The sequence below is a fragment of the Hydractinia symbiolongicarpus genome, chromosome 1, assembly GCF_029227915.1.
Source record: "Hydractinia symbiolongicarpus strain clone_291-10 chromosome 1, HSymV2.1, whole genome shotgun sequence".
In the NCBI taxonomy this organism is placed as follows: domain Eukaryota; kingdom Metazoa; phylum Cnidaria; class Hydrozoa; order Anthoathecata; family Hydractiniidae; genus Hydractinia; species Hydractinia symbiolongicarpus.
This window is the reverse complement of record NC_079875.1, coordinates 7,200,701-7,224,061: the sequence shown is the minus strand read 5'-3', so window position 1 is coordinate 7,224,061 and position 23,361 is coordinate 7,200,701. Positions and strand designations below refer to the sequence as shown.

The window sequence follows — 23,361 nt, the reverse complement described above, 5'->3', positions numbered from 1 at the left end:
TATGATACAGCTAAAGTATTGTAAATTGATATTCAGTATGTTTCGATTTACTAAAGAACTATTGATTAATGCTTCAAATCATAGCATTTATGACAAAAATAGAAATAAGTGACATGAGGAGAAAGCGCAAATTAATTTATAAAGTTACATACCATTAAAAAGTATTTAGTTATTAAAAGCTTAAGATAATAAGAGACGTCAATGTAGCTATGCTGCATTTAATTTTGTTTAACAATTTGTTTACGGAAAGCAATATTATGGCTTTGTTTAATAAAATCATCTTAACACTTCGCGTGCGGTGACATTTTGAAACTCCTTATGTACTTTTTGCACTACATAATAGAGGGTGACTGTTTGATAAAATGAGTGTTTTAACTGCGTGTTTAAAAAACAAGTTTTTGCGTTCAAACATTTCCACAAATTAGGAGGCCAAGTGTAGAATCTCTCTGCATCTGGAAAGGTATCTGTAACACAGGGCTCAGGTTTTAAAAACTCAGAGAGTTTCATGTTAAAGGTTATCACGTGAAAGTGTTGTAAAACTACTTCCCACAGTAGGCAGATATCTGAAAGATGCTAATATCAGTAATGAGGTTAGTTATATTAGCCAAAAAAAATTATAAAAGATGCTTAAAATGTAAATCAGTGGTTTTACAGGCCATCCCTTAACTTATAATGTACTTATAAAGTGGTACATCATTCAGCACAACACAACTTGGATGTTATTCAACATTGCTCTCTAGTAATAATGGGAAAACCAACGTACTTATCCCAGATATCTACAACATTTTTCTCGTCTTCAGCACTTAACTCAGAAAAGGGAGAGGGTGTGGAGTTTTAGGTGTTAATTTCAGCTTCCATATTGTTTATGTTTAGCAATAAGCAACTGTGGTTTTAACATAAAATCAAACCCGAATACAACAATGTCAACATATTTTATGTTTTCGTTAAGTTTTTAAATTTTTAATTTTATGTACTTTGGATATTTACATTAAAATGGTATCTTCATCCAACTGCGTGATTCGAAAGGCATTAACTGAACCAAAATGTACGGATTTTGCCCCCTTCCTCCGTAACATTTGACAGGCTTGTCCATATTGAATCAAACTTGGCCCACTTTTTGTACGTCTGACAACACGCAAATGTACAAATCATTCATTATCTTTAAGAAAACCTTTGTCTTTAGGCTTGTTAATTCAAACTGATAAAGCCTCACACGAGTTATCTTTCTTCATTAGTATCTATCGTTAGTCTGTCGGGTTGATGGTTATAATGCCATCCCAGTAGTAAAGGCTTTCTTTTACCACAGTATTAGCAAACTAGTCGGTTACTCTTGGGAAAATCCACGGGGTCGTCTGTCTTTAATGAATCGCATTTCGTGTTTCCGTTGCACAACGTTTTCCTTGTTGAAAAGCAGACAAAATGTGGCCATTATTATATAAAAAGCACAATACAGGTTCAATAAAACTTTATAAATCTTACTTCTCTCCATTCTGTTAAGTACATTCTCTTCTTTTTAAGCGTACACGCGACGGTGAAATTACAATACTATAAAATAAAAAATGAAATTCAAATCTTTATCTTTCAATTCAGAATACTCTTTTTAAGGCTGGTTATAAGGAATGCATAGTGTGATAAAGTTAGTCTGCTATGGCAGTTTAACTAAGCATTATATATTAAAGCAGTCGTTGTGTCCTCAAGAGGTAATTTTCTTCACCTAAACAAGGTGAAGAAAATTACCTCTTGAGGACACAACAATTGTTTTGAAGTCATAATCATGTTAATTTATTATATCTTTATGTGCTAAAACATGTATTCACAAAAAATAGAAGATAAGTTTCGCCGTAAGAAAAAAGATCAAATATTTTTTTAGATTGTGCCGTGATTAGGTTAAGATGTAATTCTTTTACATCTGAAAAATGTTCCGTTTTAAAACAAATATGCTATATATAGATAGTAGGAATAAACTAACTTCTGATGCTTTAAATTTTGCTATTAGACGTTGCTTAATGGTAATGTTACCAGGATTGTTGCAGCAACTCGCCACAAATCAATTAATCAGAATTACAAAAACTGGACGGTCTTCCGGCGCGATAGTTAATTCGTTTGAACGTTTTCTTGTTTGTATTTTGACATTCAATTTTATTCCATGTGGAGCGATGCCAAAAAGCTGAAATTCCGTACCCTTTTAGCCTTCAAGTGTTTTTCATTTATTTTTCGCTGTGCTGCTTGTTGAAAAGAAGATAATTTAAATAAAAACTGTTTTATCCAAAAAGTGTTCCGCTTTAAAAAAAGGGCGCTATATAGATAGAATGAACAAGTTAATTTCTATCATTTTAATTCTGTTATTGGGTGTTGCTTAATAACGATTTTACTGTAAAGAGTCGATTAAGCGCCCCGGCGGAAATATTTAATTTTTTGACCTTGGGGGCGGCGCTTAATCGAGGGCGGCGCTTATTCGAGGGGGCGCTTATTAAATTATTTTCACTTGCGGTAAATATTTTTTCGATCACCAAAAAAAAATATAAGACAAATAATTTGAACGTGGGTTTTATTCTTTAAGCAATAATAACGAATAATAACGAATTACAAAATATAGACATCACAATCATCCTTGTCACCTTTTTCATTCTCATCGACGAGTAACTCCACTGAAGCCGCTTGCATTATGTTGTTCTCGTCAGGAACAAACGGATTCTTTTCTGTCACATTCATGAATTCTAGCTGTTCTTGTGGAATCGCCTTCATTTTGAATTCAGCTGTATAACTAATAAGAGTTTCTCCTTTGTGAGAAATAGCAGAATCGTCTTTTTTTGCAGTAGCCATGTTGAAGCTCACGTTGTCTTTTTAACAATGTCTTGATAAAGACTCAGCTTTGATTTTTTCAAGTGAAAAACACTGCAACGTCTTCAGGATTCTTGGCATTCAAAAATTTGATCATTCGAAGCGTTGCGTTGTTGTCGAATTAAAAGAAGCACTGTATGGGCTTCGAGATTCTTTCCTTCAGCTGAACAAGAAAGAAGAAGAATTTCGCTCGAATAAAAATCTGATAACATTTAAAAGAGAGACAAAATTATTTTTACTAAAAAAATTTTAAGTAAATTTTTATGGATCATTCTGCTGTTATGCGTTAATTGACTTTTCCTTACTCAAAATCGCGCACTTTCTCCTCTGATTTTTTGTTGTTTTTTGTTTTCTCGCCCACTGCTTTCAATCGATTTTTTCCCACTTTTTTCCCACTCTTTTAACAATATGAATCGATTTCTTTTTGTTTTAATATTTATATTAGAAATTTCTTTCAGTGTAAGCATAATGTAGATATATACATATATTTTTAAATTTAATGATCTCCATTATTTGTTTAAAAAAAGAATTTCTATATGAAGAGTTATGTACATTGGGAAATGGATATGCCAGAATATAGTCTTTCAATAATAATATTAGTAATAATAAACTGTGCTTTTAAATAAAAGTTTTTACGCTCAAACATTTCCAAAAATAAAGAGGCGAAATGCAAAATCTTTTAGTATATGCAGAGGTATTTGTAACACAATGTCCAGGTTCTGGTAATGTCATACGTATATAATCTTCATGCGCAACTTCAGTCATCTTTATAGTAATATTGGGAACACCAACGTACTTATGCCAGATCCTTACATCATTTTTCTTGTGTTCAGAACTTAATCCAGTAGAGTAGGGAAGAAGGGGGGAGTTGAATTTTAGTTTGTTTAGATTGTGTCAATTTCATCGTCTATGTAGTATTAAAAGATTTGATTTTGTGGATAACACAAAATAAAACCTAAAAATATCAATGTCGACATATTTCATATTTTTTGTGAAAATTTGTTAGTTATAACAGAATGTCAAAAAACCCAATTTTTTGTATTTCGGATATTTTCATAGAAATGGTATCGTAATCCAACTGCGAGATCCAAAGCGCATTACCTTAAGTAAAATATTCTTGAGGCGATCAAATTCGATTAATCGCATCGTGTATCATGTAAAAATTGTATGCTTTCGGCATGCTTAGACTTTTAAAAAGTCGCACCGGTTTAACTTTTTCGATTAATCGAAAGGTTTTTAGCCAATCAAAATGCTTAAAATCTCTACATCAAACGTGCATTCAAAAAATATGAGAGGAACTTTTAAAACCTCATGTCGTGAAAAAAGGATACAACAGAAATCAACGAGATTTTTATCAGTGAATGAAGCTTTTTAACAGAAAAGTAACAAATAACACACTCCATTTCTAACTTTTCTTAAATTTTTAGTTGTTGTAATAATACCTGTAAAAGCAGCAAGTTTAACTCTGTCTTCAATCTTTAATTCTCGAATCTCGAATTCGATTAATTGGATAGTGTATCACCGCCTTTATACCAGCCACACTATAAATTCTTTGAGTTAGTAAAAATTATCAGGATTATTTACATGCTAATTGTTAGATTTAGGAAGGCATATTTTCACATTCAATAGTTTAATATAAATAGGGCTAAACCTATGCCATTTTTGCTGACCAATCTGGTCGGCAAATTAAAAGAATGTAGATTGCCTTTACTGAAAAAAATAACAACAATGTCATGGCGTAGTAAAAAGAGTTGCTCCTATGCTTGTGTACTTTACCGCTGACAGATTAAAAACTTTTCTAATACTCGACAAAGTACTGCCGTTTGAAAGATTCAGATTAATAAAGAGAACTACAAAGAAGGTATTTTAAATTCACTTAGAAATTATACTAGAGCAATTCTTTCGCACGATTTAAAGAAAGAAAAAAACAGTACTGGAACATTTACTAACTGAAAAAACCAACAAAAGTTTTTGATGTTGTGTGAAGAGTCTCCTTAAGACACAAGAGAGGAGTTGAACGTCCTCCACCATACCTTAGTTTAAAGGGGCGATTGTGGAAGTCCCATGAAATGCCACATAGTGATGGTGTCACTTTAAAAAACACCCAGTCTGGTCTGTGAACGGTTGGCGCTAGGAAGGGCATCCAGCTGTAAAACAATGCCAAAACTTTTTATTAATGGCCGTAAGAATAGTTGATCAGACCAACTGCGTAAACGGAGCTGGAACTCTAAGGGTGAAGGTGTCGCGCACGGTAGGACAGATGTCAGGTGTGAGCATCGTCAGACGTTACCCAGCTATCACATCACAAGGTAGATAACACTAGGTTGAGGATGGCTAGTGTAAATGTTGGTACTCTGAGAGGTAGAGCAGGTGAAGTAGTTGAAATGTTAAAACGTAGATCTGTTGATATGTGTTGTGTTCAGGAAGTCAGGTGGAGAGGAGCTTCAGTGAGATTTGTGGAAGGTAGGAGGACAAGGTATAAGCTTTTTTGGATTGGTAATAGTGATGGATATGGAGGAGTTGGCATATTCGTTGCAGAGAAGTGGGTAGAAAAAGTAATAGATGTTATGCGTGTTAATAGTCGTATTATAGTGATAAAGTTTTTGATAGGTAATAAGATTGTCACTTTTCTGTCAGTTTATGCTCCACAGTGTGGACTCAGTGAGAAAGAAAAAGATAAGTTTTATGATGAGTTAATAGCAGTCACATCAAAGTTTGGAGACACTGAACTTGTCATGGTGGGCGGCGACTTTAATGGTCATGTTGGGAAGTCATCTGAAGGTTATAGAGGTGTGCATGGAGGCTATGGATTTGGGAGCAGAAATAAGGAAGTGGAGAGATTGCTTGAGTTTGGAATGGCAACGGACATAGTGGTTTGCAACACATCATTCAGTAAGAGTAGGCTGATAACATATGAGTCAGGTGGTTGTAAGACACAGATAGATTACTTCCTGGTTAGAAAGTCAGACAAGAAAGTGGTGAAGGACGTGAAAGTTATATCGGGGGAAGAATGTGTTTCCCAGTATAGGTTGCTGATTTGTGATATTATCTTGAAGAGTGTTAAAGAAGCCAAGGGAAAGTACAGGCCCCGTCGAAAAGTCTGGAAGCTGAAGGAAGGGATTGTAGCAGTTAGCCTACAATAGTCAATGTGATGGTGACAATGTTGAAAGTACTTGGACTACTTTGAAGAATTGTCTTCTAGAAGCTTCTGATGATACCTTTGGGTGGACGAAAGGACCAGCTAGACATAGACAGACCTGGTGGTGGAATAATGAGGTTGACCAGTGTATAAAGGAAAAGAGGAAACCTTGGAAAGAGTGGAAGTCAGGCGGTAGTAAAAATATTTACTTAGAAGCTAAGCGTCGCGCTCGTACAGCAGTATATAAGGCAAAATCAGAAGCAGGGAGAAACAAATTCGCAGATGTGTTAAGAAGGGAAGACCAGCGCGATGAGGTATTCAAGATAGCAAAGCAAATGAAGAAGACTAATCAAGATATTGTAGGTGAGAAGTGTATACGTAATGATGAAGGTGTTTTGGCTACCAAAGAGGAGGAGAAAAGGGTAGCTTGGAAGAATCATTATCAGAGGTTGCTTAACACTGAGTTTGATTGGGACGAGGATAATTTGTCTGATGATGATGTTGTAAAAGGGCCAGCTATGCAGATCAAGACAGAATGGGTAGTGGAGGCTATTAGGAAATTGAAGATTGGCAAGGCTGCAGGAGTATCAGGTATTGTTGCAGAGATGGTAAAAGCATCTGGATATATTGTAGTTGAGCTTATTACAAGTCATGCTAATCAGATTATAAAGGATGGAGCTATTCCGAATGAGTGGCAGTCAAGTGTAATAGTGAATTGTTTCAAGGGCAAGGGTGATGCATTAAAAAGAGGTAACTATAGAGGTTTGAAGTAAGTTGATCAAGTAATGAAAGATATTGAAAGAGTGATTGATAAGTTACTTAGAGAAAGAATTGATATAGGTAAGATGCAATTTGATTTTGTTCCAGGGTGTGGCACTACAGATGCAATATTTTTACTCAAACAGCTTCAAGAAAAGTATTTAGGAAAGAGAAAGAATCTCTATTTTGCCTTTGTAGATTTAGAGAAAGCTTTTGATAGAGTGCCACGTAAAGTTATTTGGTGGGCTATGAGAAAATTAGGTGTGGATGAGTGGCTAGTTACAATGGTACAGTCTATGTACAGCAATGCTAGAAGTCGTGTCACGATTAACGATCCACTTAGTGATGAATTTAGTGTAAATGTTGGTGTACATCAGGGTTCTGCACTTAGTCCTTTGTTGTTTGTTCTAGTCTTAGAAGCGCTGTCGATGAAGTTCAGAACAGGTTGTCCTTGTGTGCAGATGATTTGGTTCTCACAGCAGAGTCAATGGAAGAATTAGTTGAAAAGTTTGAGAAGTGGAAGAAAGGACTAGAAGAGAAAGGGCTAAGGGTGAACACATCAAAGTCTAAAGTCATGATTAGTAGCATTGCAGCCAAGTGTGACCTTGTAGTTGGAAAGTAGCCTGGTGGAGTTTGCAGGAAAGGGGTTGGTAGTAACTTAATTTTTTGTCAGACTTGCAAGCATTGGGTACATAAGAAGTGTAGTAGTATTAGTGGAAGGTTAAGAGCTGGCATACAGTTTGTATGCAAGCGTTGCAAAGGTGAGATTATAGAGAATGAAGTATTTCCAGCTTTAATGATGTACAACAGTGGCTCGTTAGAGATAGTTGAGAACTTCTGTTACTTAGGTGATATGTTGGGCAGTGAAGGGGGTGTTGGAAGAAGTGTTACTTGCAGGATAGGTCCTGCTTGGAAGAAGTTCAGAGAGTTACTTCCTTTGTTGACTAGCAGAGTCCTGTCAATTGAGGTAAAAGGTAGGTTGTATGAGGCCTGTGTAAGAAGTGTTATGTTGTACGGTAGTGAGACATGGGCAGTGAAGCAGGAAGATCTTGACCGCTTAGAAAGGAATAATATGAGAATGGTTAGGTGGATGTGTAACGCCAGTCTGAGAGACAGAAATAGTTCAGATGAGCTAAGAAGCAGGCTAAGTCTCCGTAGAATTAAAGATGTTATCCAGATAAGAAGATTGAACTGGCTGGGGCACTTAGAAAGAATGGAGGAGGATAATTGGGTAAGAAAGTGTAGAGACTTGATAGTTCCTAGGGCAAAGCCCGGAGGAAGACCGAGAAAGACTTGGCAGGAGGTTATAAGGACAGACTTGATACAGAGGAAGTTGAGTTTAGATATAACACAGTCTAGATCAGATTGGAAGAGGGTCATTAATATACCCCGTCCAACCCATCCTAGCATGGAAAACGGACGTTAAGCCGAGAATGATGATGATGATGATGTTTCAATTTTCCCAACTCACTCAAGTTATGCAAATTGACTGATTGGTAATTATTAGGATAGTTATTTTGTACACAGGGGTTTTAAATATAACAAGCATTGAATTGACCTTTGTTAAAGGGCTATTTAAATAAGATTGGTTCGTGAGTATAGGATGCGAAAGGGTATATGTACGTAGCCCTCTAAATGCATTCAGATTAATTCCGTTATTTGATTTTTTAGCTAAGAGTAAAAAACATTTACATACCTTATTGAGAAAAAGGATTCTTTAGAAAAGGTTTCAATGTAATTTTTAGATTCCGCTATTATTCTCCTTATGCTAAAATTCCCGCAAACCTTGGTTACGTAAAATTGAATCCGTCGAATTTTAGAGTTAAATAAAAGGCAAAATATAATGGACAAGTCATTTATTATCTTAGAAATATAGGCCGTGTTGGTTAAATTAAAATAAGTTAAAATAAATTGAAATATTCATCTTTCAATTTTCAATATTTTTTAAGCGTTATTAGGAACGTAGCTACGATGTGATGAAATTGGTTTACAAAGTTAGTTTAATTCCTAAATATTGAAGTTGGAAATAGTCATATTTATTAGGAGAAAATTAATTCTTAAGAACGCAACAAATTGGTGATTTTTTGTAGCAATGATGCTCTTGGTAATACATGTATTTACAAAATATGTCACACAGAAACATTTCTCTATAAATTTCTCCTATAAATCTCTGTAAGAAAAGGGATGCAATAATTTGTTTAGATCGTGAAGTGGTTAGGTTAAGATGTATCAATTTCTTATTCACTCTGTTCAAACGAGAATAAGAGCCTTATTGTCTGCGTAATCTCTTCAAGACTTAGGACACTATTCGAGAAATAAAATTTAGTGGGTGGAGTCATCTTGGTATTCTGTGTTATCAGGTGCATGCGTATCCTACCCGATTGGTGCTAGTGAAAAGATAAAATTGGAAATTGTGACATCCAAAAAAATGTTCCCGTTTGAACAAAAATGTTATGTACAGACAAGTATGAACAAACTAATTACTTCTATCGTGTTAGTTTCTGTTATTGGGTGTAGCGAATGGTAATGTAATGGTAATGATTGCTGCAGCAACTCACCACAAATCAATTAATCAGAATTACGATAATTGGACACATTATAACTGTTTTTGAGCGCGATTGCTGAAATCTTTTCTTTTTTGTATTTTGCCTTTTAATTTTATTCCATATGGTACGATGACGAATAGCTGAAATTCCAAAAACCTGTAAGAGTGCAAGGTCTTTATATTTTATTTAATCGTTGCTGTGCTGCTTGTTGAAAAGACGATAAATCCAATTAAAAACTGTTTCATTTAAAAAATTGTTCCGTTTTGAATTAAAAGGGCTATATATAGATAATATGAACAAATTAAATTTTACTATTTTAAATTCTGCTATTGGCCGTAGCTTAAGAACGATGTGATTGGACGTTGCCTAATAATGATGTGATTGGACATGATTAGTATGATTGCCACAGAGGTTCACCACAAATCAATTAATAAGAATTACCGCAACTACTTTTCCTTCTCTGAAAAGCAGTTCCTAAAATGAATCTTTATGGTTGGTTTCTGTTTAACGTAAGTAAATCAAGAAGCTTAAACGTTAGGAACATAATGGTCTTAATTTGGATTGGTTAAAATTTCAAATTTAAATTTTTGTGATAATCTATACTTATACAAAGAACGCTGCTACTACTTCTAGTTCAGATTTTTTTTTTTTTTTTTTGAAAAATTACCAACTCAGAGTTCAAATGGCATGAAAAGTTTCGTATACGTCGTTTACCATTAGTGAAGTAGTCTATGGCAGTATCAATGATAAAGAAGCAAAAGGTGTTTTATAAAAATACAGATAAAAAAATAATTTGTTGCAAAAAAGTTATTTGTATGAGGTAGGCAAAGGAAGGCAAAGCTACATGAAAATCCAGCACGACGAATAAAAACATAAATTCGCTTTCAATCGCGCTTTTTTACAGAATTCTAACATCCCGGTGTCCCATAAATTGTCAATACAATAAGGGAATTTGACCTGTTACCAGCTTCATTGCGAAGTTAAATATACCTGGAACTAAATACGTTTAACCCTTTGAGATTTACTAAAGTTATAGAATATCTTAATCCAAAAACATTACAGGTGACAATTAACTAGACGACGTTATTGTAATCGGGTACAATGGTGCATAAATTGAAGGTGATCATTTTTGGTCATGTTTAGTAATATATTATAATTTTCTTATTTCTACTTATGTCAGAGCCCTTTTTCTCAAACATATTTGTGATATTAGTAAAAGTTTTTTTATGCTATATAAGTAGACTAAACAAACTTTTTAAAATTTTAAATCGGACTTGTATTGTTTTTGTATTGTATTCACTTATTAATAATAGTGTGAACACACTCAACGCGGTGCGAAGCCACAAATAACTGTGTGACCTGCCGTTAAACGTCCTGTAGAGCGCCTAATAAGAGCTGCAAACTGTGTCACACATTTAGGTGAGTGCTTTAGTACAGGTATCAAATATGTTGTATATCGAGTAAAGCGCACACAACATTATGGTGTTTCAGGTGTGTATATTATTTAGAAGATAACTTTACTTCAACTTTAGCGAAAATAAAAGCAAAGTTTACAAAACCTTGTTACCTCGTCATAATAAAAACATTCAGGCAATTTTAATTTATTTTGCGGAATAAGATTCCGTTAAAGCTTAAAAATTTAGGCTCAGCCCTTAGTGCAGGCAAACAATACTGCATATTCGTATAAGATTTAGGATGCTCCCTCAAAATCTACGTTCGTAGCCAAAATCTGAAAAGTGTCGATTTAATAATATATATGTACTAGTCGTTAGCCCGTGGAAAAACCACGGGTTCGCCCGCCCTTTTTATACTGCATTGCGTGCGTCTCGCTACCTGCACAGCTAAGCTACCATTTTGCGTGACAGACGGACGGACGGACGGACAGGAGGATTATAATATAGATATGTAAAAATATACAGAAAACAAGTATTAAAAAACAAAAAGTCAAACAGCGACCTACAAATCTAGCACTGAACACACCACTATTTGCAACATCAAAATGGCCTTTGTGACTCTACTTTACACGTTCTTTCCTCATCATGTCATGGCCGCAAAAATCTGGAATTGTCTGTTTGTCGGGCGTTGTGATTGCTACACACGGGCAAGCAGAACAAAGTTGGCAAAAATATATTGCATTGGGTATTTTATGCATATATAAAATTGTGGATAGACCATAGAGATATAATCAAAGAGAAAGAAACGCAACGGCTCTTTATGCTAGACGCACCTCTAGAACAGGTGGTACAATCATGAAAATTCAAAGTTCCGAAAGCTTGATTGTTTCCTCTGAACCAATAGTGTCAAAGAAATTGTTTCGATTGTTATTTCGCCCAATCAAGGTTAAAATCTTACTAATTAACTACACGTGTTAGCATAATTTTGACTCGTTAAAACAACTTATGCAGTTGCTCGGAAAGTTATACAAAAGAAAATTCAACATGCCTAGTGTATATCGATAAGTAACTTAACAGTTAATCAACATTTTCATCTGTTGTGACCTGTGGATTTTTTTAAAAATCAGTAGCTTGAATTGCATACACATACATGCTTGTGTTAAAAACATGGTCATTCGACATTTCCATACAACGTTGCTGGTAATGCTGATCTGGTTTACTAACGCTGTATTGCTTATCAAGGATTTCTACCTCTATACGGAGTTCGTAAAACGTGTGTTTGAAATGAAAAGTGTGTGAAAATTTTGGTCATTATTTCTCAGTGCATATTTCCATTTTCTGATATGAAAGCAATTGAGTTCCGAGCTTACATTACTTGAATGTGGTTTAAACACGGGCAAGTCAGAACTGACAGTTCCAAAGAAATCCTTCATTGGCAAGCAATTGTGATATAAATTCTATATGCCTAGCCTCGTGGAGCTATAGTGAGCTATAGCTATACCCTCTATGACATGTTTAGAGCAGCTCCTGAAACTGAATAGAAATAACATAGTAGATTGCTAAAACTGTTGTGTTACATTTTTAAGTAAGATAACAAGTCACAACTTGCTTTTTTACAAAAGCTTTTAAGTTTTTAAAGTCATGAGTTTTCCAAGACCGCCATTTTTATTTACAAACGTGGAAAAATACTCCGAGTATATTTAAAAGGACACTATATGAACACCGAAAATTCACAGTTTTGGCCTTAAACTTTGCCTAGCCATCGTCCTTAACTAAAAGATTATTACTAAAGTGAAAAATAAAGCCTTACCTTCGTCCATCTATGACGGATTTATATTCTGTTCTGTACTTCTTGAAAAAAACTATACATGCGACAACAACAAATATGGCTGCTTGACCTTCCAGCTTCTTCTCCAACTGATTCTCTCGAAAAAACAAACGCGAGGGCAAATCCCTGAGAGCTTTTTAACAAGTTAACATTGGAGGAATTCAGTGGAAAACCTGATTATTTTCTTAATCTTTTACGATTCTATACTGAAAGAATCGGTAATTAGTCGTCTTGCGAGAAACGCACAAAAAGAGCTGGAGCCTAGTGGCGCACCTTTATCGCATTTTTTGTCTTAACAATAGGAATTTGAATAGAGAGTCATAATTTCTTTACAAGACACTAACATTCATCGAAAGTTTTCTTCTTTTATATCTAGTCTTTTATGGCTTATAAGTTAAATGAATTTATTAAAAATAACTCTGTAAACCTTTTTTTCAAATAACCTAGCGGATACATCATGATCAAACTTTAACTCTGAAGGTAATAAATTGGGATAGTGGGCGGATTATTAAGGATCGTAAACACAAGAAATTAAGAAAAATATTTTCTATTTAAGTTACACGACTTCTGAACTTCTTAATGTTCACAGCGGAGGACTTATTATTATTATAATGGTTTGGGTGTTTGGCTTTATCCAAAATCTTAAAGGTTGGTAATTTTTGCCATTTCTATAGTATTCCAGAACTTTTCTGGTTGTGAAGAGAACTTTTCCGTAGTACGGAAATTGCGGAAAGCTATTTTTGACGTTGGCTAATGGGCCTACCTCCTCTTTACCGGAAGAGCCCTGTCCAAGTGAAGTTGTTTCCCCATTTCGCGAAAAAGCTATAAACAGAAAAATCCCAAATATTATGCCCAGGATTGGTCATTGCTTGGAGGTTGTATTACCGTCCTGTCGTTATGCTTGGACCATTGTATATTCAATACAACTCACAATGGACTGCTATTTTCAGTTAAAGGTTTGATACCACAAGAGAATCAATTTTCGTTGACTTTTTTTTCTTTTAATTTAGAAAAAATTGCTTTCTCCGAAACTAAATGAGAAAATTGATATTTCCGGAATTCAGGTTTTAAAAAAAAGATTTACACTAATCTTTTTTTTTCTAATATGTATTACTATTCAATAAGGCCCGTGGAAAAATCCACTGAGGCAGGATAAAATTATTGATAAGGTCAGCAACCCATCCACTAAAAAAATTTTAGAATCTTGTTTTTACGTTGCCTCTATTGTGTGGAGTTTAAAGCGCTTATAAAGAAAATGTATATGATCATGTGCTTTTGATAAGCGGTTAATGAGATAAGGGTTTAAAATTTTTGCTGAAGTCAGCAATGGCCCCGTCAAAACAGAAATTTGTTTTTTAGAAATTTGTATACCTGTTCCCTTTATCGTATAGATCTTGGAACGGTGATCAGGAAAATGTATAGGTAATGTACTTTTAACAAACGGTTGAATAAATATTAGTATTTAAAGGTTTTTTGGTGACGTCATCAACCCGTCCATTCCTAAACGGATTTGGGGACCCAGCTTTGTGAAACTTACCCAAATTTGTCCTAGGTGGTCCCTAATTATCCACGTGGTGAAAAGCCATTGACGTCACCACCTCGTTTCCAAGTTATTTGGCCTCAAAGTTTTAGATGCACGGTAATGGCTTCATTAATTTAATATAGGATACTAGTCGATAAAGCCCGTGGAAAAATCCACTGAGGCAGGATAAAATTGAAAAATAAGCATCATATGAATTTTGATGACGTCAGTAACTCATTTGCAAAAAAAATTAGAACCTTGTTTTTACGTTGCCTTTATTGTGTAGACCTTAAAACGCTGATCAAGAAAATGTATGTAATCACGTGCTTTTGATGAATGGTTAATGAGATTTACGGGTTTAAAAATTTTGCTGACATCAGCAAAGTCCCTAATAAAAGTACAGAAAATTATTTTTTCGAAATTTGTGTACCCGTTGCCTTCATGTTATAGCTCTTGAAACGCTGATCAAGAAAATGTATAGGATCATGTACTTTTGACCAACGAATACGGAAATATTGTGGTTTAAAGGCTTTTTGATGACATCATAAACCCGTTCATTCCGAAACGGATTTGGGGAACCAGGTTTGAAAAATTACCCAAATTGGTCCCATGTGGTCCCTAGTTACCCAATCGGTGAAATAACATTGACGTCACCAACTCGTTTCCAAGTTATTTGGCCTCAAAATTTTAGGTGCACTGTAATGGCTGCATTAATTTAATATAGGATATTGACGTTAAAGTAGTGTTATTTTCGTCGCACCCTAACGTCAAAAAGTTTAACATATTAGACATATTAGACACAGTCTCTGCATTATTATAAGAGATTGACGTTAAAGTATTGTTATTGACAAAATTTAACATTTAAGACATAACTTTTTCGGCTTAATCAAAGGAAAATGAACACATCTACTTCGCCTGTTACAGACACACAGACACACACAATCTCTGTATTATTATAGAGAGGAAAGTTTCAAATTCAGCAGCTTTTTCTTTTGTGTTTTTCAGAGAATTAAAAGTTTTAGAAGGTGGGTTTACAAAGTGCGACGGAGTTACAAAGTCATAACTACAGCATTCAGGATTTTTTAACTATGTTTTACTGCATCATAACGGTCTTACTGTGTTAAGTAATATCGTAGGGCGTTAATTCTTTAACTTTACTAGTTAAACTAAAATACTTATATCAGAAACTGTGCAACAGGAGCGTTCACTGGAACAGTTTCATATTGGAATAAATTCTTTACAAAATCGTCTAAAACTTAAAATTGTTCATATTTGACGAAACAGGATTATTCACGAGTAGCTTTTCTTTGACATCATAAGGAATATGTTCGTCGAATGATGTATTAGCATTTAAAATACGACTTTGTGGCATATAAACTTTTGTTGCTATAAAAATGTGTAAATTCGTCAATGATGATTATTATTTATGGTATCACTGTCCAGATTTTTCATAAGATACTCTCTGATAAAGCAAAATGTTGTAACCTGTATATGTTATTGCTGAAAGCTTATTTCTCCTACATTGTGTGCGTTATGCATAATATTGGATGAAAGATATATCAGATACTAATCAAATCCTCCACGTTTATTGGACAAATATAAAGATCTATTATTTCTATAACAACAAAAGTTTATATGGAACAAAATCGTGTTTTTAAACACTGCATAAGGAAACACTTTACAACAGCCCAACAGACTTTTTATCATTCGTTTGCTTTCTCAAGACCAAAATAAAATTTAGTTTGTATCAACGTTTTCGTTCCGTGATAACAAGCGAATGCCTACACGTTGTTCTTTTTCGTCTTTTGACACGTTTCGAACTGTCTTCCTAATCTCTAAGTTGTTCTTGTAACGTCCACAAATCTTGTTAGCTATAAAACACACAGCCATGAAAACAAACGAAATCATGCAGATTGCCAAAAAAATCACTTCCATCACTGTAGAAACGTATTCAATTAAACATATTGCTGTTACAAAGACCACACTGATAACCATCAACAGTAGCAACGCCTTTATTAAATCACTTGAATTGCCTTGAAATTTCTTTTGCTGCCCTTGTTGGTCTTCGTGATTTGCGTTAGAAACACCATTTGGCATGTGATAATAATCCAAAATCAACATGTACAAATTTACAATGAATAAAATTACAACAGGGACCAAAACACCAACATAGAATGCCGTTTCATAGGGTACGCAACTGTGAAAAAATATAACATAAATGTATTTAACGTTAATTATAAATATCTCACTTTTTATTATATAAAGCGAACTGATTGCGCATATATTTTAGCATAGAAAGGCCTAGATTAGACGCATCATTTTCGAATAGCATTTAGTTCAACCTGGCCGCGTCTGAATAACAACGCCGATATTTTGCTAATCTTAATTTAATTGAGTTTCGCGCGGCCAAAGGTAGCTGAAGGAGGAACCAGGATGCATTAAATTTTGAAACGAAGGAACTTCTACATATGAAATAACAAAACAAATGTGCTTACAACTGGTTCCCTCCGTACGAATTTGTGATTGTTGTTGCAGTAACCAAAACTACAAAGATTGGAACTCCTGAAAAAAATCAGATCATATTATTTATAAAAAATAATATAAAATTTGTAAATGCAGAATGATTGTTACAAAAAAATAATAATAAAGCTTTTGGAGAAAACTTTCCATTCTGTTTATGAAATAGAAATTGTGAAATTAATAGAATATTAGAGGTGTTCATTCTTTTAAAGGTCTTTGACAGAAAAAACTTTTTGTTTCTTCATTGGGAAGAATATTCGACTTTCTTAAAATGTAACACAACTGACCTAAAGCAAATGTGACTGCCTTTGCCAATACTTTTATATCGTTTTCATTTTCTGGAGATTTGTGCATTAAATAAGTAAACACCAAATTCCAACAATATGTCGAAATCAAGAAGAACTGCAGAATTGCTGCAACGATTCGACACTCCTTTTCTGAATCAGTTTTTGCCACACCAAAGGCAAAGGTTATAACCAAGCAAAGCCACGAAGATAAAACGCACAGAAACGGCAAAAACAACTTTGTGGATTTTCTGAAACGCAATAAACAAATTATTTGATTATTGAAAGAATTTCACGACAGAAATGATAAGCAATTCTAAAAGATTCATATCTTCTTAACAAGATGAAATTGTTTTATATAAGTTGCCTTCTAATCCCATTTGTTTAACAGAAAATAAAAGATAAATCGTCAATCGAAAAAAAAAACACCATCTACTTAATATATTGTAACGCAAAATAAGCTTACCGAAATATAGAAGAAACTACAATTGTCACAACTAAAGCCAGAATTAGTATACCAGTTCCAAACCATGTTATTGCACTGAGTTTTGTAATGTTTTTGTCCGTTGGATTTACCATGCGTTGGCTAATTAATGTAACTGCGGAATTTTCTTTGCACGTGCAATGTGCAAAATCAGAACTCGTTTTTCCTGAAATTGTTTGACATCCTTCCGATGACCAGAAGTTTTGTTTACTCCTTTTAGCGTGTGAACTGTCTTTTCCTGAGTATTAAAAGGTGTCTTGTTATGTAATTGTTACACAAAATGCATCTATAATGTAGCTATTGATTCTATCTCTAACTTGCCTGTCTGTGAGCCACAATGGGTATTTAATCACTTACCATCGAAGAAATTATTAAGCCAAACTATTTCCTTCAACATTAGGGAGGTGTGTTTTATTTCATTCAGAAAAGTGTTTTTTTTTATGTCTGCTAAACAATTAATTTAGTTAAATCAACAAAAATATTCCAATGAACAGGCACACGCCGCTTAATAAAGAAATAAAAATCATTTAAACTTTAACTTACATTTTTTTTCACAAAAATTCGGAGTGGGTAGTTGTTCCTGTTAGGCCAAGAATTTAACTTCATTTTTAATGGCTTTGCTATTTATAATCTGGGGTTATACACTTTGAAATAGAGATTCACATCATTAAATGTTGACTTAGATATCGCGACGTACTCTGTAAAAAAACACTCATTAAACACCAAAATTAACCAAATTACCTGTTTTTCTGATTAAACCCTGTTTCCAGTTTGCACATTTCACTTCGTCATTACTTCCAAAGCCGCCTTTGGGTCTTAACTGTACCGTAATGACTTGATTCTTAGCTTTTTTCTCATATGGGAAATTTACCGATAAGACCACGCTTTCAACAGCCACAGTTTCCAGTGACGGTGTAACAAAAAGTGAAGGTTCTGAGAAAGCAGTAACGTAAAACCATTGCTCTGACGAGAAAGACGACAATGAAACAACAGCTGCTACACGAGAGCTGTTCAAGATCTCCTGATGAGAGTTTAATACAATAATTTCCATTTGTTTCAACTCATTATCTGTACATGTAATTGTAACATTTTCATGTGTAGCTTTAGATAGAACGAATGCAAAGTGCTTTTTACTCACGAACAACTCTGTCTTATTTGCTTTTTGAGAAAGGAGTAATGCTATGCGATTAAAGCCTTTCCATATAATAGTGGCAGATCTTTTACTCCGCTCTGCTTCTTTAAATAACAACTTGTTTATATTTAATAGTTTTTCCAGTATGTCAACAATTTCAAGAAATATCTAAACAGGAAGTGAAACTCTAATAGACCTATTTCAATATCCATTTTCGTTCCGCAGAATATACATACCAAAATACTGATTAACTTAAAAACAAGATTAGTTATGAGCAAATTTTTAGTTTGCTGCAAAGTTAGTGCAGATATGGTTTGTTTACCTGCAATATTTGCCAAATTAATTTGTTATACAGATTGTTAGTAACATTTGGTGATTATATGAAAGAATAGCATGTATCAATGGGCCGTTCTAATGATCTTCTTTATTATTCTTGGTGTTATATGAGCTAGGTATTAACTAGCTTTGAATATGATATGGTACAGATAGTTTGCTGGCTGCTGACTTGCTCCAAACAAACGTGAAATTTCAAGCTGTTCACCAAAATTTTTGATGTTGCTGGTATATATCCTGTGTCCCCGGTTACTGAGTGTACCTCATTTTTTAAACAACATCTGTGAAAATAACATTAGCCAGGCTTTCTGACTGTGGTTTTATTATAGTAGTTGAGTTGACTTTGTTGGTGCCTTACCTCGTTTATTTTTTTCCAAGTTTTAATTTTGGATGTTTTTATAATTCACATTTTACACACTTTTATTTCAGAATTAGGATTCTTATTTAACTTGGTGGGAAAAGTTAGACTTTAAACTTTGTTTGGAATGTTCTTGCTTATTTGTGTCACACTTTAAGCTTCTATTGTAAATTATATTTGATAAAAAAAAGATTCAAAATTTCAAAAGTAATGTTGACAAAAAGGATGAGATCCTAATTCTTAAATTTTGTATTCAAAGTTACTATCTTGGTATTTTGTTCAGGCAAATGAAGTTGTCCAGTGATTTTGCTCGGTAAAAAGAAATTTTTCCTTGAGAAGATCACTTCACAAAACAATTTAAAAAGTACTGTCTAGAAAGTAAAATTTCTGTAAAATTTACTCCACAAAATATTTGTCATGTTGAACTATGACTTTAATAAGTGAAAGCAATGCGACTTTTTTTGTGAAGTCAAAAACAAAATTTTTGGTTTTATTTTTTCACAAATCGACATTTTAGGAAAATTTCATTGAGATTATTTCCTGTAAATGAACACTTTATACAATTCTACAAGATTAATTTTTAAGATTTTATGAAATCTTAAAAATTAATCTTGTAGCAAGAAAAAACAATATATACATAAGGACCTGATTTTTAAGAACATTGAGACCGAGATTTTGACAAAAATTAAGCAAGTTTGCAGCTGAAATCCAGACATTCCTATAAGAAAAAGTAACTTATTTTACTTCCCTTTCTTTTTTGGATAAAAACCAAAAAAAACTAGGTGCCATTTAAAAAAAGACTTTACTTTCTCTATATGTAAACATTTATGGTAAGCTCTGAGCTCTATCAATTCGCATTACTTACAAACTGTAAGTATTAAAGTTAACCATCACAATGCCTAATACAAATGTGAGATTATTGACAGTCAATAAGAGAGAGAGAGAGAGTAGTGACAGAGGAAGTGTGACAGTTATATATATAATCACAACAGCCAATAGTTTCAAAATAAGAATTTTAAATGCCATTTTACACAACAAATGTTGAAAAATGATTTGTTGATTACTCATGCAACTAAGTTATAGCAGCAATCCTGTAAAAATACTTGTGAAAATGCTATAAGAAAATCTAGCTTTTTCTTGATGTTGAAATCTCTTTACTGCGCCATCCCCTTTCCCCCAAGTTCAATGTCACTTTTCTTTAGTACTCTAAAGTTTTTGGAGTACTTATGTTAGCATCAGTCAACATGTTCAATATTGATTTTGGGGGATGGAGAGCTCAAAATTAAATTCACAATATGTTTTTCCAGAGTTGTAGCTTAGCTGCTGGCTACTTTAGCTACAAGCAAGCTAATTTTAATTTTTTAAAATGATCAGAGTAATATGAAGTACATTTTGAGCGTTAGTAAATTGTATATTGAGTTTTCAATTCACTTTGAAACAGTAAATTCAAAATGTATTTATATCTAATTCGAGAAACGTGGCTAGGTTTTAGAGGTTTAGCGAGTTAGCTAACATATACCGAAAGATACGCCCTTAAAATCTGCAATATTTTAACTTATCTGTCACACTACTACTACCAAAACCCTCTTTATAACTGTGTTAACTACGATTATTTGAAACTGCCAGAAAAAAGGTATAAAAGTCAACATTTTGTTGATACATTCTTTAAACTTGCATGTAAACACCCAGCATCCCGAAATTTGCTCATAACTAATCTCGTCTTCATGTTATTCTGCATTTTCACATACATATTTCGCGGATATGGAAATAGGTCTATTGAATTACAATACTACGCAGGTCTATTATCATCAAATGATGTTTTTAATCATAGATGGAGAAACTTCTACATGGCTTAGAGAAAGCACCACAATTCTAACTTAAAAAAGTAGACAAGCTAAGCATTTCTGCCAAAGATATATTTGGCAAACATAGATCGCTTAACAATGTGAAAAGGCTGATTTAGATAACGGATAAATAAGAATAAGTTACCTCTTTAAGGTTGGACCAACCAGCATAGTTTGTAATTTTTGAAATAATATCGGCAATCAAAACGATCTGTATATGACTGGTTACAAGAGTCTCGTTAAGAAATGTGTTTAATTTTTTAGTGGCCTTGATAGCTGTCATGCAATTTGGATGTGCATTACTGTCTGTGCAAAGAAGTGACTAAACAAATAAGATACAATATGAGTAAATTTTACTATATTGTCAAACACGAATTGTTACAAAATTGGATAGGTTTTTTTTATTTTGCGAAGGTTTTTATTTTTCATAAGATCACCAAAGTCTTAACAGCAATTTAAATCTTGGACTCCGAAGTACGTCAATTGGCTTTATAGTAAGGTCGATATATCACATATTGCCTGTTAAACATAACTGATGACCACTTAACTGGATATATTAGGATGGAAACGCATACGAAACAAAAATTAAATTTTCAATGTAAAGAAAGTGACAGGTTCGCAAACCTTAAGGTAGGTTGAAAAATTGTTGGCCAAAATTAAAAATTTCAGGTTCTCCAAAAAGACTTTGCCAACAAGTTGAGGTAGTTTATGCATAATTACGCAGATTTATTACTAACAGGTCAATATTGTTTTCTACTTTGAAGATTGTTGTCTTTAATGAAAATGAGTATAGCGCATTGACACTATTTCTCTGATTAAACTCGCCACAGATTAATAAAATAATAGAATGTCGCATTCTGAATGAAAAAATGTCTCACCTCGACTAGGGAGAAATGTCTTGGAATTTTAATACAGTAGCAATTTACTTAAGCCTTAACATGTTAGTTATTTCATATGTGTAAATAACAAAGTATTGCATTACGTACTTGATTAAGCAGTAGCAATGACTCTTCAAATTCTAAAAGGATGAAATCCATTTGATGTTACAGGAACAAAAATAATACTGCCTATGATATGCATAGGGAGAATTGGTGTGTACAAATATAGGATCCACTATGCAATAAGATAGGCATTATTTTAGCTTGCCATCATGATCTCAAAAGCCTGTTCATAAGCATTCACTGGTTCAGATAAAGTCAGCATCGCTTACATAATAGTGCACGAATTTGAGGATTAAAGCCAATATAAATTACCCTACCTTGCAACTTTGAAGTAAATGTGGAGTTGCTTTTTTGAGGGTCACAATATTCTGTTTCATTCAAAGGATTTTTTTCACCAGCTTGGTAACAACGAGTGTTTATCAGACAAGTGTTGTTCTAAACGAGTAGTGGTACATTAATCACAAATTATATTATAGACTTCAAGACAAACGAGGATGTAAGGTTAGTATAATAAAGTAGTAAACTTTAATAAAATGCAGATTGCACAACATTAGTTGCTGCTATGTTTGGTACAGTGCCTTTCCCATCAAGCTTTGTTCTTAAAGTAATAATCGAATCCATTATTTTCTGAATATGAATTTTTGTGGACCAATTTTATTGTTGTGTTTGGAAAAATCTATCTATATGCTCCTATTACATTATGACTTAACATTTTTCTAGTGTAAACATTCATAAAATTTTATGTTCAATTCGTACCTTTATTGCACATGTGTGTTGACGACATGTCATACACTTCGAATGATAAATAAAAATACGACTAGCATTTGCACTAAATTTCTTTCCATCATTTGAAACTTTGATGTGATATGTCACTGCTGGAACTGGTGACGGAAGTTCACACGAGACCTCAGCGTAACTCACAAACACTGCTTTTAAAATAGAAACCATTGAAAATTCTTCATTTTCTGCATAATTTGAAATCTAAATATATTACAAAGACCAAATCTGAAAAGTAATTTTAACACATACACACAATCAAGGATCGATAAACATAAATACAATTAGTCTATTTGTTTAAATAGTTGGTAAAACAACATTACCTTTAAAACAAAGTCATAACATATGGCGGTTTTTACCTACGTAATTAGGTGTAAAGATTCCTTAAAGGCTCTTTTGTAAACTTTGATAAAAACTTGGGAAAACATCATTATGTCCAATACAAAAATGAAAAAACTATTTCATTATGAAAGATCATAGAAGTGTTAATAATTTTTGAAATTACCTTGCAAGTCAAATTTTCTGAATTAACAAAATCCTCTCCATTAACTAACAAGGATGTGCATCCATGTGAAATGTCACAATATTGCTGTTTTGAAGAAAGTATTGGAATTGAGCCTGCAAAAATTACAAAATTTTTACGTTATTAAATCGTACCC

General features: G+C 33.6%; 2 protein-coding genes across 2 annotated transcripts; both read right to left on the bottom strand.

The window, feature by feature from the left end:
* Positions 1-15,100: 15,100 nt before the first annotated feature.
* Positions 15,101-18,033, bottom strand: LOC130645690 (adhesion G protein-coupled receptor L3-like). The gene is made up of 6 exons (XM_057451802.1): positions 18,015-18,033; positions 17,675-17,761; positions 17,300-17,555; positions 16,837-17,084; positions 16,525-16,591; positions 15,101-16,226 (listed from the first exon to the last, which is right to left on the bottom strand). The coding sequence occupies exons 1-6, from the start codon at positions 18,031-18,033 to the stop codon at positions 15,767-15,769; spliced, it is 1,137 nt and encodes a 378-aa protein (XP_057307785.1). The 3' UTR covers positions 15,101-15,766.
* LOC130655428 (uncharacterized) lies at positions 18,033-22,559 on the bottom strand. The gene is made up of 4 exons (XM_057458529.1): positions 22,243-22,559; positions 21,971-22,002; positions 21,130-21,306; positions 18,033-18,617 (listed from the first exon to the last, which is right to left on the bottom strand). Exons 3-4 carry the CDS (start codon positions 21,265-21,267, stop codon positions 18,033-18,035), a joined length of 723 nt encoding a protein of 240 aa, XP_057314512.1. The 5' UTR covers positions 21,268-21,306; positions 21,971-22,002; positions 22,243-22,559.
* Positions 22,560-23,361: the final 802 nt, after the last annotated feature.

Coding starts and splice junctions, on each gene's coding strand:
- LOC130645690 (XM_057451802.1), bottom strand. Junction 17,556..17,674: donor GCTTAATAATTTCTTCGATG/GTAAGTGATTAA, acceptor TTTAATACTCAG/GAAAAGACAGTTCACACGCT. Junction 17,085..17,299: donor GTAGTTTCTTCTATATTTCG/GTAAGCTTATTT, acceptor ATTGCGTTTCAG/AAAATCCACAAAGTTGTTTT.
- LOC130655428 (XM_057458529.1), bottom strand. CDS start 21,267: ATGACAGCTATCAAGGCCACTAAAAAATTAAACACATTTCTTAACGAG. Junction 18,618..21,129: donor GTTGGTCCAACCTTAAAGAG/GTAACTTATTCT, acceptor CTTCCTGTTTAG/ATATTTCTTGAAATTGTTGA.